This window comes from Lygodium microphyllum, chromosome 19 (assembly GCF_053477565.2).
Source record: "Lygodium microphyllum isolate KBCC chromosome 19, Lygodium_microphyllum_v1.1.10, whole genome shotgun sequence".
Taxonomy (NCBI): Eukaryota; Viridiplantae; Streptophyta; class Polypodiopsida; order Schizaeales; family Lygodiaceae; genus Lygodium; species Lygodium microphyllum.
The window spans coordinates 41,150,499-41,166,444 of record NC_141153.1 but is presented as its reverse complement, the minus strand read 5'-3'; the positions used below and the strand labels follow the sequence as shown (position 1 = coordinate 41,166,444).

General features: G+C 45.3%; 1 protein-coding gene across 1 annotated transcript in view; it reads left to right on the top strand.

The window, feature by feature from the left end:
• Nucleotides 1-763: 763 nt before the first annotated feature.
• LOC148019786 (reticulon-like protein B23) overlaps nucleotides 764-15,946 on the top strand; it is a 51,999-nt gene continuing 36,816 nt past the window's right edge. Inside the window, exons 1-2 of the mRNA XM_087699948.1 lie at nucleotides 764-1,002; nucleotides 1,586-1,727. Of these exons, the coding sequence (XP_087556074.1) occupies nucleotides 818-1,002; nucleotides 1,586-1,727 (327 nt within the window). The 5' untranslated portion in view covers nucleotides 764-817. The remainder of the gene's footprint in view (nucleotides 1,003-1,585; nucleotides 1,728-15,946) is intronic.

The following is a 15,946-nucleotide window of genomic DNA, read 5'->3' as shown; positions in this document are numbered from 1 at the left end:
TCTAACAATCCTCCACTAGGCGCTCCGCGCCTAGACTCAGCCCGGCGCTTTGTGCCGGGGCAGGCGCGATTTTTGCGGGCGGGGCGGGTGCTGGATGCGTGGCACTCGCCCCTGCGTTCTCTTTTTTTTCTTGTGGGGGAGGTGGGGGCTGCCACGTGGCACCCGCCCCCACCTCTCCTCCTTAACTAATAGTAAATATTATAATTTTTTTTTCCAAGTGAGTTGCATAAATGTTTTTTAATGGTCAAATTATTTATATTATATAGAGTTGAAAGAAAAAATACTAGGACATTTTGATATTTTTATCAAGTAGCCTTAGTTACAAATGAAAGGTTCATAAAAGATGGACAGTGAAGGGCCAATAGAGTGACACTCGAGGATGGATTACTTTAGAGTTTTACAAAATCTAAAATATAAAAAATTTTAGATGGCTCAATTGTTTGACTTAAGTAAATCTCATTTGTAATTTTAAAAAAGTCATATTATATTGTTAAGGGATTAAAAACGACACATATTTCTTGTAAAATTGTCACTTAATAGGGGTGGGGTGTGTTTTCCTTTTGGATGGCGCTACTTTATTGGTCCCTTTACCCTACAATGGACAAGTTGCACCTAGCCCCGGCCGTTGGCGGCTGTGTGTAACCACCCTTAGTGTAGTGGAGAAAAAGTCAAAAGAAGTGGCGACTACGGAGAGAGGACTACGTCAGAGTCAAAAGAGAAATCCTCATACGAGTGGGAAATATATATAAATAGGCAGGGAGTCGGGAGGGAGCGAGACTCGGGTGCAAGAGAGAGATAGAGAACAAGACAGAGAGAGATGGGCTGGCCTGTGGACTCCAGCAGGGTGTGCATGGGGATCGTGCTCTTCTCGTGCGCATCCCTCGTCTACTATCACTGCGCCTTCCGGACCTATGCCCTCCTCACCCTCGCTTCCGATGTGCTGATCGTCCTCCTCTGCTCCCTGGCGGTGCTCGGCATGCTCTTCCGTCATGGCAACGTCCCGTAAGTACTTTCTCCATCTCCTTCTCCCCTTACGAAGTTCCCGCCATGGTATCATCATAGTCAATCATTCATTCCTGTGCTGTGCCCGTGTTTGTCCCTGCCATTCTACTAGATATCCATGAATCCCTCGGAAGTTTGCCAATATTTTCCGAAATGCGAGGGGTTCTGCGCCTTTTTGTACGGTAGATACTCAGTATGTTTTGGCTAGATGCACTCGAAAGGGATTTTGGCAAGGTCTCTATCTTCTGCCAAACTTTGAAATTGTCTGTTTGGTTTTGGATGCTTCCTTTTAAAGGCATATGTTTGCCATAAAAGCCATATGTTTGCCATTAGACTAGATATGAATCAGAAGTCTCTTGTCAACCTTTTGTAGATTGCAAATGTTTTCATTCAATGTGAGCAGTTTTATCCCTACATTGCTGTAGGTATTCGGTATGTTTCCCTCAGATGGCACAAAGAATGACATGGTCTCAATCTTGTGCTAAGCTGTGACATTGTTAGTTAATTTTGGATGCATCCTTAAAAGGCACCTGTTTTCAGATGTAGCAGCTGAACCTTGAGGTGGTTGTGGACACTTTCGCAGTGTGCCAGTTGATCCCCTTGAATGGGAGGTCTCTCAAGATGCTGCAAACCAGGTAGCAGAATGTATTGCGAATGTTGTTGGAGCAACTGTTTCTGTCCTCAGAGTTGCAGCCAAAGGTGAAGATAAGAAGCTTTTCCTAAAGGTAATATTCACTTCAGCATTGTTTTTGGTCTCCCCAACGCAATTTCTGATTGTTATAATCTGAATGAAATGCCCTTATGGTTTTTATCTTTAAGCACATCACATTATCCTATGCATGGAGTTTTTAAGTGACTGACTTGGCAGGTATGACATGGCTTAAATTTGACAAAGTGTGGCTGGTATGCTAGCTACATTTATAATGGATGAGGGTTCCTTTGACAACCTCGCTTAAGATCACTTGATGGAGAAGTTGAAGCTCACCATAGTCTCACCCTATGGAACTAGCTTTTTAGGCCAAATGAGAATTGGTGGAGATTTGCGTACTCTTTATTAGTTACATGAGTAGGTGGATATAATATCTCATCCTTAAGTACTTACAAGAAGAGGTTCTTTGAGTGGGAAATTAGACTAAAAATGCAGGCTGCAGGAGTGAGAAAGACCAAAAACGCAGGCAGTAGGAGAGAGAAAGACAAAAAACGTAGGTAGGACAGCCTGCAGGGAGAGAGACTAAAAATGCAGGCAGGATAGCTTGCAGGAGAGAGAAAACTGCCAAACGCAGGCAAAACAGCTTGGCGATAGCCTATAGCAGCTGCTTAGGGCTGTGATGACGTGGCAAGTTGTATGGTAGCAAGTCTACATAGGAACAATAGTCGCCTGGCTGGAATCAGCTCCAAATTGCATGAAGAGGACTAGAATTCAGGCACCAACTGATGTAGACAGCAATGGACAGCTTCAGCTGAGATATCCTCCGCGAACGGGGTGTGGGCAGCAAGCTAAAACACCCAAAATCTGCAAAAACGAGATCGAGGGCTGAATGGAGAGCAACATATGTATTTATAGAAAGTTTGGGCCCTCCCAAGTGAGTTTGTGCTTATGGGACACAGAAACTCTCTAGGATCGCGTTACTTTTAAATAAACAAGGTTTCTTGATTAATTAAGCATGCTTTGGGACTATTTAAGTAAAGCTAATGCATTTTTAGCTCAATACTCTCTCAGACCCAACAATGGTGCCATGCGAATAGAGGCTAGCCAAGCCCTTTCTTGGTTTATCTTTTACCCCAAGGTGTTCCATCCCAAAGCAGCCAAAGCATTGGACAAAGGGTGTGTGTCGGCTACCTAGTGGCCTACTAAGACTATAGAGGCGATGATTATTTTACCAAGGGGGCCCAAGTGACCATCCCAGAGAGGACATGGCATCGGACAAAGGGTGCATGTCGATTGCCCAGTGGCCTACCAAGCCCTACAAAGGCAGATGGAATCAGCTATGGACTTTTTTTTTTGGGTTTTTCTTGGTTTTTTTTTTTGAGAGCTTTTTAGGTTTGATAGATTTCAAATCAGTTTCATCCTAATGAGTATTCGTGTTCCAAAGGGGAGAGCGATCAGATCCAAGACCTTCACAAGACAAGCATACTATTCCTACCATTACTAGGTGTCTGACGAATAAAATAGCTAAGGTGTGTGTATAGCAAATGTGTCAAGCAAGCAAGATAATCAAAGAAGCTAGGAAAGACTACCTTGGAGACTGCCATGTACAATGCCACGAATATGGTGGATCTTAGAGTCGACCACTCCAAACGATTGTAAGGGATTAATGCTCACATATGCATGTTTATACGAATAGAATGCCAATGCATGGGGTAATGCAAAGATATCATGCTCATGCAATATGCTATGCAACGGTGCCATTGGGAGAGTGCCTTCACAAGGAAATTGTTCACTTGTCCAAGTGTCCTTTTACAATCATGTCTTCCTGACAGTGCGGATGAAGTTACAAATGTCCATAATACAATACAAAAAAATAAATGAATATAATGTCTTAAAAAAAACTGTAAGCATCATCATTGTCACTATTAAGAGTAGAAGCCGCTCCCTCTCAAATTGGAAGGGAAAGCAAGAGGGAACTATCCTTTCCCCATCAAGTTGGAGAAGTAGGGGAGGGTGTACCCAAGCTGATATTGGGTAGTAGGTATTGAAGAACCGGCCGATTGACCACTTTGTCAAGATATTTGCAAAATTATTTGATGATGGTACAAACTCTAGGCGAATAGTGCCTAGCTCAACCTGCTCTCTGGAAATGTGGAAGCGAACATCCACATGTCATGTTTGTGGTGTGATGATCCGATTGCTCGCAAGGACAATGGCACTCTGGTTCTCATAGTAGAGAACTGTGGGAGTCACATGGAAAGTGAAGCGCCGCCAGTGAACTCCTTAGATAGATGGCATCGGTGGTGCCATTGAAGAGAGCCCGATACTCAGTCTCGGCCGTGGAAGTCGCCACCGTCTCATGCTTACGGTTGGACCAAGAAATGGGAGTCGTGCCTAAGGTAAAGTGGTAGCCGCCATGTGAACGCCGAGTGTCAGGATCTTTTGCCCAATCAGAATCAATGTACCCCTGCAAACATAAACTAGAACCATATGTTAGGCCATAAGAATAAGTACACTGCAAATAACGCAACACACGAAGACATGCAATCCAATGTGACATCCTAGGTGCTGTGAAATACTGACTGAGTGTGCTAATTGAGTAAGGTAAATCTGGCCTAGTATGAATTAACCAAAGAAGTTTTCCTATAGCAAAACAATAGGTATATTCATTGAAGGCCTGTCTTAGGGTATCCTTTGACAAGTGGACGGTAGGATCAAGAGGCATGGGCACTGGTCGTGCTTGTTTGGAAGTGTGCTATTCCACTAGCTGAAGTGCGTACTTCTGCTGTGACACAAAAATATAGCTCCCAGAACGAACTACCTCCATCCCCAAGAAATAGGACAATAAACCAACGTCTGTCATCTCAAATGTAGCTTTAAGCTTAGCCTTGATTTCCGCTATGGCAGCAAAATCTGAGCTTGTGATGAGTAAGTTATCAATGTATAGTAGGATATAGCTAACTTCCTTTGCAGTAGATTGAATATATAAGTTCGGGTCATAAGGGATAGAATGGTATTTGTGAGTTTGCAAAAACTCATTCATCCTATGGAACCAAGACCGTGACGCTTGCTTCAGCCCATAAAAACCTTTATGCAAGCGGAATCCTGTATCCCTAGGGTAGGGTTTCCTGAAGGAAAGCCTAGTGGCTGCTCCACATAGACTTCCTTCTCCAAGAAACCGTTTAGGAAGGCACTCTTGGCATTCATCTGATGTATCGGCTAACCGTGGTGAGCGGCTAGCGCGAGTTGCAACCGAAAGAAAGTCAAAATCCACTTTGCTCCGATGACTTTCTTGTGGCTCGGATGATCCACCAATGTCCAAGTCTCATTTCGGTCAATACTCTCTAGCTTCGTCTCCATGGCCTCTTGCCATTAAGGGTGCTGAAGAGCCTCCTGCCATGTATCCGGCTCAGAATGTGCTATATAATTAGCTGTAAACAATGATGCAAATGATGTGTGTGGAATCCAGTGGTAAGATCCTCGAATCCCGCAAGGTTTGCTTGTACTAGCGAGATAACGGGTCTCAAGGAGGGGGCCACGGAGCGGAAGAATATGTGAAAATGTCAGGAGCAGGAAGTAGACCAAGCTTAGTAGGCACAATCTTTGATGATGTGGAAAAAGGAATCGGATCAGAATCCGGTGCAGAGGATTGTACGATATTTCTCTCGTCAAAGATGACATCCCACCTAACGATCACCTTGTTTGTTCGAGGATCAAACAAATGATAGGCATTCGCTTTAGAGGAAGATCCCACAAAAATAAGGAGATCAGCTCGGGGAATGAGCTTGTCTATCTTGTCGTCAGATGTGTGTGTGTATGCATGACACCTGAAGACTTTAAAGTGGGAAATAATAGGCCGAGAGTTAAAAAATGCCTTATAGGGGGTCTTCCGAGGAAGAGCCGCAATAGTGCACTAGTTGAGGATGTACATCGAAGTGTTAGGAGGCAAAGACACTTAGGGAGCTCTGCTGTGAATAGCATAGAGCGTGCCATTTCCATGACTGTCCGGTTCCTATGCTTTATGACTCCATTCTAAGAAGGGAAGTTGGTAGAGGTGAGCTGGCAGAAGATGCTATGCTTCTGTAGAAACTCGGAAAACTCGTGGGAGATGAACTCACCACCGCTATCACTCCTCATGCAATCAACACGATGACCAGTCTAGTTATGAACCAGCAGCACCCAAGCAGAAAAATATGTGAAAGCATTTGACTTATGCTTGAGAAAATACATCCACATGTATTTGGAATGATCATCCACTATAAAAAAGAAGTACAACGCGTTGTTTAAGGCGACAGTGGATGTCGGCCCACAAAGATCAACATGAATCAATTTAAGAGGCGTCTCAGCACGATGTGAGGTTTGCTGAGGGAATGGGATATGGTGCTGCTTTCCAAGCTGACATGCTTTATAGACATCTCGAGCTAGCTTCAACTGTGGAAGGCCCTTAACTAGCTCATGGTGTGACAACTCATAAAGAGTCCTAACCAGGATGCCCTAAGTGAAAATGCCAAAGGTGCTTATTCTTGGTAGGCTCTTGAGATGTGGCTAAGGCCTGGAAGCTATGGAACACGGAGCCCGCAGCGGTGGCTCGGTCAAAAAATGTGTCGTGTGGTATAGGCCATTAGGCTGTGCCTCACCGCGAAGAATCACTAAACTAGTCTTAGAGTCACGGACCTCGACTGTGGTTGCTGTAAAGAAGATTGCTCGCCCCAATCGGCAAGGTTGTTGAATAGATAACAAGTTCACCCCAAGCTGAGGGACATGATATACATTGTCTTGTGAAGCTAGATTCGGACCCTTGTCAGCGGCAAAACTGATGCAACCTTAAGGTTGAATCTTGATCGAGGAGTTGTTTCCTATGTGGACCTATTCGACTGTAGGGGCTCGGGAATGGAAAATGTCCGCTATAGGAGTTATGTGATGTGTAGCTCCATTGTCCACAATCCAAACAAGAGTTGAAGTGCCCGACTGTGATGAGTGGGCCTCTGCGGTAACCTTGTCAGGAGGCAACTCACAGATGTGGATGAGACTTGCATCGGATGTCTCTATGGAGATGATGTGGGCCTCTGCAGACCCGTAAGACAAGCTCTCTGGAGTTGAGAATGTTATTGATTGAGATGGCTGAGCAGTGGCAGTATGAGTCTGACCTTTAAATTGACCCTTGCTATCACGTGCCTCCCTTGTTGGGGGTTGCCCGATTGAGGGGCGGGGGTCTGTGACTTAGATTTTGGTGTTGTGCCTCTTGGCCTTGATCAACACTTGTCATCAAAATGGCCAACCTTTTGACAATGTTGACAATACCTATTCTTTTTAGGTACATTCTGCCACCCAGGTTTGAGGGATTGAGATGTTCCTTGTGATTCCCAAGATTGATTTTACTTTTGCTTTTGATTTTGATTTTGATTTTGACTTTAATTTTGAGTGTAGGTTTGATTTTGTTTTCCCTTCCCTGGTTGCCATTTCTGAGAATAAGCAATCCCCTCTAAAGAGATATTCATATGAAACTGATTGAACAACTGTGCGTACCGCAACAACTGACACTCAAATTCATAGAATGTAGGCATGGTAGGCTTTGAAACTATACCTTCCACAAAATTGAATTATTTCCTAGGGAGTTTATTTAGGAACAATGTTACCTGATTGTCAGAGGACTTGGGAGTCCGCATGGTGGAGAATTCAGCGAGAAGACGTCGATACTCAGCCAACTTGACTTTCAAGTCATCCTGGTTAGTGATTTTGAAAAGCTGAAGCTCATGGTTAAGATTGATACGACGGGTCCTATCTCGAGCCGCATAGCGGTGAGTCAAGTGTCCCATTCGCTCAGACGCTAAGTCAAAATGGTGAGGTTGAGAATGAAATTTAGGCAATAAGCCTTGCATTAGCTCGACAACAGCGGAGGCATTTCTAGCCTTCCATGAGCGGACAACCTCGTATGGGACAAGTGCGTGATCGGGTTGGAGTTCCCTGCACAAGATCCCATAGGTTCTGGGAGTCAAGGATATGTCTCATCAAGTTCGACCAACTGGTTTGACTCGTTAAAACGAGCCTTGTTATTAAATGCATGCTTGGCAGAAGGTGAGTTAGAACCATGAGGTGTCGGATAGGTGGGGTAAGATGGATGTGGGGGATAAGATTGTGGAGGTGGATATGTCTGATAGGTAGAAGGGGGGGAAGAGGTAGGTAGACAGAAGTAGGCTGTGAGTGTCCAATGAGTGCCGATTGAGGCGGAGGCACTGGAATATGAATGTTTCCATAAGGTGTTGGTGGAGGTGGAGGCACTGGGACACGGAAGCCTTGTCCAAAGTGAGGGTGGGGCACAATAGTATGACCAGAAGGTCTACTAGATAAACCCATGGAGGCAAACTGTGGAGTCAACTGATCCACACTCGAGAGAGACTGGGGGGGATACCTAGGCTGCAATGATCCTGAAAATGTGTGTGAAGTAGGTGGAACACCATCCGGTTGAGGGAAGGATAAGGTCCTAAAGGATGTGCCTATGTTTCCATAACACCCTGGTGTGATGTGCGGTGTGACATGAGGTATCTGAAATGGAAATGTAAATGGTGTGAATGGAAGTGGAGAAGCAGCGGAAGAATGTGGTGGGATGGGTGGGTTTTGAAAATGTGGCGTGTGAGGTGCAAATCCATTTTTTTCATTTTTATCATTTAATGATTGGAAATGAAAATGTGAAGATGATGATCACCATCCAATGAAGAAAAAGAAACACAAAATTCATTCTGATTTTGTGAAGTGGATGGAAAAGAAGGAAGGTTAGAAGAAGAGGTACCTGGCCTTTTCTTATAGTCCCCATGATGTGTGTTAACATATAAGAATTGGTTCTCAAGGGGGTCTTTTCCGTAGTCAACAGACTGGACTCTTTCTTCCACATGATCTCTACTAGAATATTGGAAACTAGAAGAGGTAAAAGAATAAGGAACAAAAGACGAATCTAAAGTAGCTTGCACAGGAGTGGACGGAAGAGGATAAAAGAAAGGAACATACTCCGGGTCTTGTTCTCCAAGAGGAGGGACCCATCCCTGATGGAGGTCTTGACGGCCCTGCAACATCATCAGATTTACACGCAACATTTGAAGAGAGAAATTCATGCATACCTTCATTTAGAAGCTTTTCTTGAAGGGCAATCCTTTGATCGAGCTCCTCAATCTTCTTTCATTTATAAGCTATAATCGGTTTGTATTCTTCAGAGGTCAGCTTGCCTAGCTTTTCTTCAACGTAATCAGAAGTGTCTTCCACCATGTTGGAACTTTGTGGAGCAAGCTGATCGACCCACTCTCACTCGGTTCTCGGCATAGTTGGTTTTGGAGACTAAATCGATGTTGTTGTGTTCGAAGTCATTTGAACCTATTGTTGTTCTTGCTTGTTGTGTAGAGCTTTCAGATCAAGGGCCTAGGTTTCTTAGAGAGTATCAGGCTTTGATACCATGTAAAGAAATGCCCTAAGATAGAAACATAAATAGTAACCGTACGACAAAGCACAGACTGATAAAAGAACACAGTTAGGGTTAGGGTAACTTAGAGACAATGAACACAGCGAGTGAATGAAGTGATGTGACTACTGAATATACGATGCTCATGCAGCAAACACACTACGCAATGAATGAATACTGTCCTATATCTCAAGGATTAGGGCAGGGGTAATGAGTTGGAGAGTGTGTCATACTCTGAATGGATCTTGAATCGTAGCAAGGCAGTCTCTGGATGTCGAACACTAGCAAACGCAACAGTGAGAAGATGGATCTGATGCAGACAGCAGTGAGGAGAGAGAAAGACTAAAATCGCAGGCTGCAGGAGAGATAAAGACTAAAAACGCAGGCAGGACAGCCTTTAGGAGAGAGAAAACTGCCAAACATAGGCAGGACAGCTTTCAGGAGAGAGAAAACTGCCAAATGCAGGCAGAATAGCTTGGCGACAGCCTGTAGCAGCTAGCTCAGGGCTGGGATGACGTGGCAAGCTGTACGATAGCAGGGCTGCATAGGAACAGTAGTCGCCTGGCTGGAATCAGCTCCACACTGCGTGAAGAGGGTTGAAAATCAGATGCCAACTGATGTAGACAGCAATGGACAGCTTTAGCTGAGATGTCCTCTGCGAACGAGGTGTAGGCAATAAGCTGAAACACTTGAAATCTGCAAAAACGAGATTGAGGGCTGAATGGAGGGCAACATACGTATTTATAGAAAGTTTGGGCCCTCCCAAGTGCGTTTGTGCTTATGGGAAATAGAAACTCTCTAGGATCGCATTTCTTTTAAATAAACAAGGTTTCTTCATTAATTAAGCATGTTTTGGGGCTGCTTAAGTAAAGCTAATGCATTTTTAGCTCAACAGAAAGGAGATGGTATCCCAAGGCCGGCACAAGCACCTTTGATGTGTGGGCACCACCTTGCCCATCTAGAATAAGATGCATGTTACGCCGTCCTTGAATAGGGATAGTAGTATCACTTTGGAGAATTTGGCCATGTGAGGGCCGCAAATGAGTAACACCTGTTGAAGAAGGAGTCTTGTGCCGTGAGGCACCACTATCAACAATCTATTCCCAAGTGTATGGGACCGTCAAGGTAGGATTAGAGGCCTTCAAGGTCTATGTCTCAACCACCTCCAAGTGAGGGAAAGCAATTGATGAGGGAGTAGCCAGTCCTTCAGAATCCTTTGAAGATCTCTCCTTCTCCTTATTAGGGAAATCCTTCTTCCAATGACCTATCTTGCCATAGATGTGACAAGTGGACTTCTTTCCCTTGTCCTTCTTTGATTTGTCCTCCTTCTTCTTTTGGTCCTTTCCCTTCTTTTGAGAGGACTGACCTACCAATGCCTTTGATTTTGAAGCATTGGTCCCTTTCAACTGCTCCTCTTGGTCCAAGACCATAGGAACCAACTCCTCCCATCAAAGAGTTTTAGACCACCTTGAGGTAATGAAGACGGAATAAAAACCACCAAAATGGAGCGGTAACTATGAAAGAAGAGTTATCGCCATGTCTTCAGAAGTGATGACCTTCCTTGCGTTTTGTACTTGCATTTGAAGCTGCCTCAACTTGTTAATATGCTCCCGCATAGAAGATGACTTGTTGACACTCATGGTCCTCATCTGTACTTCCAAAGAAACTCATTTCATGATGGTCATGCGATAATACATTTGATCTTTGGGGTCACCGTCAAATGCATTTGAAGCTGCCTCAACTTGTTAATATGCTCCCACATAGAAGATGACTTGTTGACACTCATGGTCCTCATCTGTACTTCCAAAGAAACTCATTTCATGATGGTCATGCGATTATACATTTGATCTCTGGGGCCACCGTCAAATGCTTGATACAAGAGATCATAGTTGTAGTGCATGAGAGATAAAAACTGTGAGAATGCGCAACGGAAGAAGGAACATAAACACAAAGAGAGAGAGAGAGAGAGAGAGAGAGAGAGCAGAAAATGAAGGAAGAAATACTGCACTAACTGAAATGAATGTTGGATACAAAGTTGTGGACTGATCAGTCCCTGCACGCAGCCCGGAGCGTCAGTGAGGGTACCAGATTAGGCTGGAAAAGATGACAGCACCAATGTCGGAGAGGAGAGGGAGCAGCGTGTGCTGAATCTGCAAGAAGTGAGTGAGAATGACTAGAAGGATTGCTATATATAGCTTCCAACCTCCAAATTTGGCCGACCTGTTGGCGGCAGCCCTAAACTGGCCGACTACCCAAGGCTGCCACCCAAAAAAGAAATGCACACTAAAATAGTAATATCCTAGATTGACAGAGCTCCTTTGTCTCCTGCGAGACTTTGATAGGAGCTCACAACCAGGAGATGACAGACTGACATACAAAATAGGGTAGGCCAACACCCCCTCAAATCTTGGGAGGGTCTGAAGACCTAACAAGCTCGTGTGATGAAGCAAAGAAGCTTGAGACAAAGGCTTTGTGAAGAGATCAGCTGCATTGTCCGTCATGGGATAGTAGGCCACCGCCAGCTCCAAATCCACGATCCACTCTCGTACATAGTGGTATTGAACCTCAATGTGCTTCGTGCAAGCATGAAAGACTGGGTTCTTATCCAGAGCAAGGGTACTCTGGTTGTCCATGCATAGCTCCGTAGGTCCTGGTTGTGGAAAGCCAATTTCCGCCAACATACGACAGAGCCAAACTGCCTCCATAGCTGTCCGAACATAAGGCCCGATACCCAGCCTTTGTAGAAGAAAGAGCCACTGCAGGTTGCTTCTTGTTGCTCCAAGAGACAACTCCTGATCCAAGGGAAAATGCATAACCTATAGTGGATCGTCTCGAAGCCACATCACCTACCCAATCAGAATCACTCCATCCTGGAAAGAGTGACCCCCTCTCCATACATGATCTTGTAGGAGCGAGTCCCTTGCAAATACCTAAGGACATGCAAGGCAGCCCTCTAGTGATCCTGTGTGGGAGTCTGCATGAAAGAAGACAACAAAGCTACCACAAAAGAGATATCCGGCCGAATGTGGATAAGCCAGATAAAAGAGCCAACAAGGCACCCGTAACGGGTGGGATTAATAAGGGGAACTCCATCGGCCACAAGCTTGGACTCAGGGTCCATGGGGCAAGAATAGGCTGACACTCAACCATAGGAAACTCTGAAAGAAGCTCGGAGATGTACCTGTGCTGCGAGATAAAAATGCCCTGTGTCATCTGATAGATCTCTAATCTAAGAAAGAAGCGGAGGATCCCAAGATCTATCATGTCAAACTCTTGATGAAGAATAGTCCGAGTGTGATCCACTTGAGTGTCGCTCCTTGTAATGATAAGATCATCAACATACAAAATCAGCAAAACACAACGGCCACCTGCAACTTGGAAATAGAGGTTGGGGTCATGATTGGAGCGATGGAAACCACTTTGCACAAAGAAGCGGTCAATCCGCTAGTACCAAGCATGAGGAGCCTGCTTCAGGCCGTAAAGGGCCTTCTGCAACATGTAGACATGATCCGCCTTCCCCTGCACAAGAAAACTGGAAGGTTGTGAAACATAAACCTCCTCCTCAAGGATACCATTCAAGAAGGTAGACTTGACATCCATTTGATAGATAGGCCAGTGGTGGTGGGCTGCAAGAGCCAAAATAACTTGAATAGTAGACATTCGAGCCGTAGGAGCAAAGGTCTCAAAATAATCCAATCCTGCCCATTGTGCAAAACCCTTGGCAACAGGCCAAGCTTTATGGTTGTTCAAGGAACCATCGGCATGATACTTGGTCTTAAAGACCCATTTCACACACCCAGAGGAGATTTTCCGTCCAAGAGAGGCAAGCTCACCCCTCATATCTTGCATCTTCATGATTTGCTCCTTCATAGAAGGAGAAGCATTAAGATTGAGCATCCACAACTTCTTCTCAAGGGAGGTCTCGTGGGCAAATGTCTTGTGTTGATACAAAGACACAAGCTTTGCCCACACTTTCGTCGCAGTTGGCAACCTGCGAACATGTACAAGAACAAAATCCTGCAGACTCATAAAGAGAAAGGAACGGGCTCGAGAGTTGAGCCGATCCCATAAGGCGGCACGGCCCATGGAGACCCCATCATCGGGGTCCTCGAGATGAGGAATAGGTGAAGAAACAAGCTCCCATAGATCGAAAGTGTCGAGGATGCACTCCACCTCAGAACCATCCAACTTGTCTTCCTTGGGAAAGGAAGGGAGAATGGGTACTTGTATAGAGGGAATCAGGAAAGGCATGCGAACATCCGATGTATGCTTCTCTGACGGTGCCTTCACAATAGATGGAACCCTCTGAGATACATGGGCAGAAGGACGGATTCAAGGAGAATCATCCCGTTTGCGATCACGAGACTCCCGATAGTCACGTCTCCATTCAGAGGAGTGGCGAGAAAGAAGCTCCTCCTCCGAGTCATCAAAGCTTCAAAACTGGTAAGACATCCTTCAAATTTGTAAGCACCAAGCAATCTGCAACAAAACACAAGTAGAATGGGGTGCCTGCACAAAGGAGACCACAATAAATGCTGTCACCTGAAAAAGGAGAGAAAAAAATCTGCCACCTGGAGAGAAAACCTGCCGCCTATCCTCTAGACGAAGTCACCTCCTCATCAAGTGCTGTTGCGGATCCCCACAGGGCTGTGTTTGATGAAAACGCAGGCTGCAACCACCAAGAAAGCTAGCGCCTCCACCACTAGGAGCTCCAGAATAGAAAAATGCAGGTTGAACAGGCTGCGTTTCAGCCTAGGGCTGCACCGCCTTGGTTGCAAGGGGTGGAGAAAGGGCTGACTGACTTGTGGGTGTCCTCCTTTGCAATGGAAGCTCTCCTCCGTGCTCTCAGTGAGGTGATGATACCATGTGAGAGTGCGCAATAGAAGAAGGAACACACACACACACACACACACACACACACAGAGCAGAAAAGGAGCAGAAAATGAAGGAAGAAATACTGCACTGACTGAAATGAACGCTGGATACAAAGCTGTGGACTGATCAGTCCCTGCACGCAGCTGGAGCATCAGTGAGGGCACTAGATCAGGCTGGAAAAGATGGTAGCACCAATGTCGGAGAGGAGAGGGAGTAGTGTGTGCTGAACCTGCAAGAAGAAGTGAGCGAGAATGACTAGGGGGGACTTCTATATATAGCCCCCCAACCTCTAGATTTGGCCGACCTGTTGGTGGCAGCCCTAAACTGGCCGACTACCCAAGAAATGGGCCGATTGCATAGGAAATGCCCTAATTGGGCAGGCTGCCACCCAAAAAAGAAATGAACACCAAAATAGCAATACCCTAGATTGACTGAGCTCCTTTGTCTCTTGCCAGACTCTGACAGGAGCTCACAACCAAGAGATGACAGAGTGACATACAAAATAGGGTAGGCTAACAAAAATGAGCAGATGCGAGCATTTAGTTTGTCCCAATGTGCCTGAGCCTTTGCCAATTCCAACTTAGCGCTTGAAGAGAGTCTGGACTTATCTCGCGAAGAAGGACAATGAATACTCTTCATAACAAGCTTCACCAAATCATAGGACTCTAGAATGGCAAGCATCATAACCTCTAGATGCGGTAGTTCTCACCATCACACTTTTGATCTGATGGAAGTGTTGGTAATATAGGCACCTTCCAGTCCATGATCACCTGAAGCTGTGTCTTGGCTTTAGAAGACATTTTCACCTACAATGCTTGCACAAAACACAAAAAGCAGCCCCCTCTGAGAGAGTGAATGCAGCTTGCTACGGTTGTTCGCCGTTCATCCTGCTCCTCCACCCTTGCCGGAGGCAATGAAAAGGTAAAATCTACACTTGAAAGCCAAAAACACAGCCTTTTACTTTCTCAAACAACAAAAATCAATAGTAGCTTCAGCAAATTTGCTCCTTTCTTGCACGCTTATGCTTATGCTCATCTCACCTTATTTTGATGCGTAGCCCTCTTGCTTGCGCTTAAATGCTGAAAACGCAGCCTTGTGTCCCGTTGAAATCTCCTCTTTAGGTAGGTCAATGCTCTGATAACACGTCAGAGTGAAGTAGTGTGGAAGCGTTGTTGAGCTAAAAATGCATTAGCTTTACTAAAATAGCCCCAAAACATGCTTAATTAATGAAGAAACCTTGTTTATTTAAAAGAAATGTGTTTCTAGAGAGTGTCTGTGTCCCATAAGCACAAATCCACTTGGGAGGGCCCAAACTTTTAATAAATAAGTATGCTGCCCTCCATTAGCCCTTAATCTCGTTTTTGTGGGTTTATGGTATTTTCAGCTTGCTGCCCACACCCCTCTCGTGGAGGACATTGCAGTTTTAGCTGTCCCTTCTGTCATCTATAGTTTGGTGCATGTTTCCAGCCCTCCACCTCCCGTTTGCTGTTCTTTCCAGCCAGGGAACCTAAGTCTCAAACTTGAGCCCCTCAATCAAGCAACCCCCAATAGGGGAGGCAGGGTGATGGCAAGGGGCAGTTTAAAGCTCAGACTCACACTGCCATCGGTCAGCCATCTCAGTTAACAACGTTTTCAACTCTAGAGTGCTTGTCTGATTGGTCTGCAATGGCCCACTTCGTTTCCGTAGAGACATTAGATGCGAGTCTCGTCCATATCTGTGAGTTGCCTTGTGATGAGGTTTTCGTAAAGGTCTACTCGCCACAGCCGAGCACTTCAGCTCATGTTTGGATTGTGGATAGTGGAGCTACACATCACATGACTCCTATAGAGGATATCTTTCGAACCCGAGCCCTTGCAGCTGGGCGTGTCCGCGTAGGAAACAACTCCTTGGTCAAGCTCATGGTTGCGTCAGTTTTGCCACTGACAAGGGTCCGGATCTGGCTTCGTTGGACAATGTATACCATGTTTTTCAG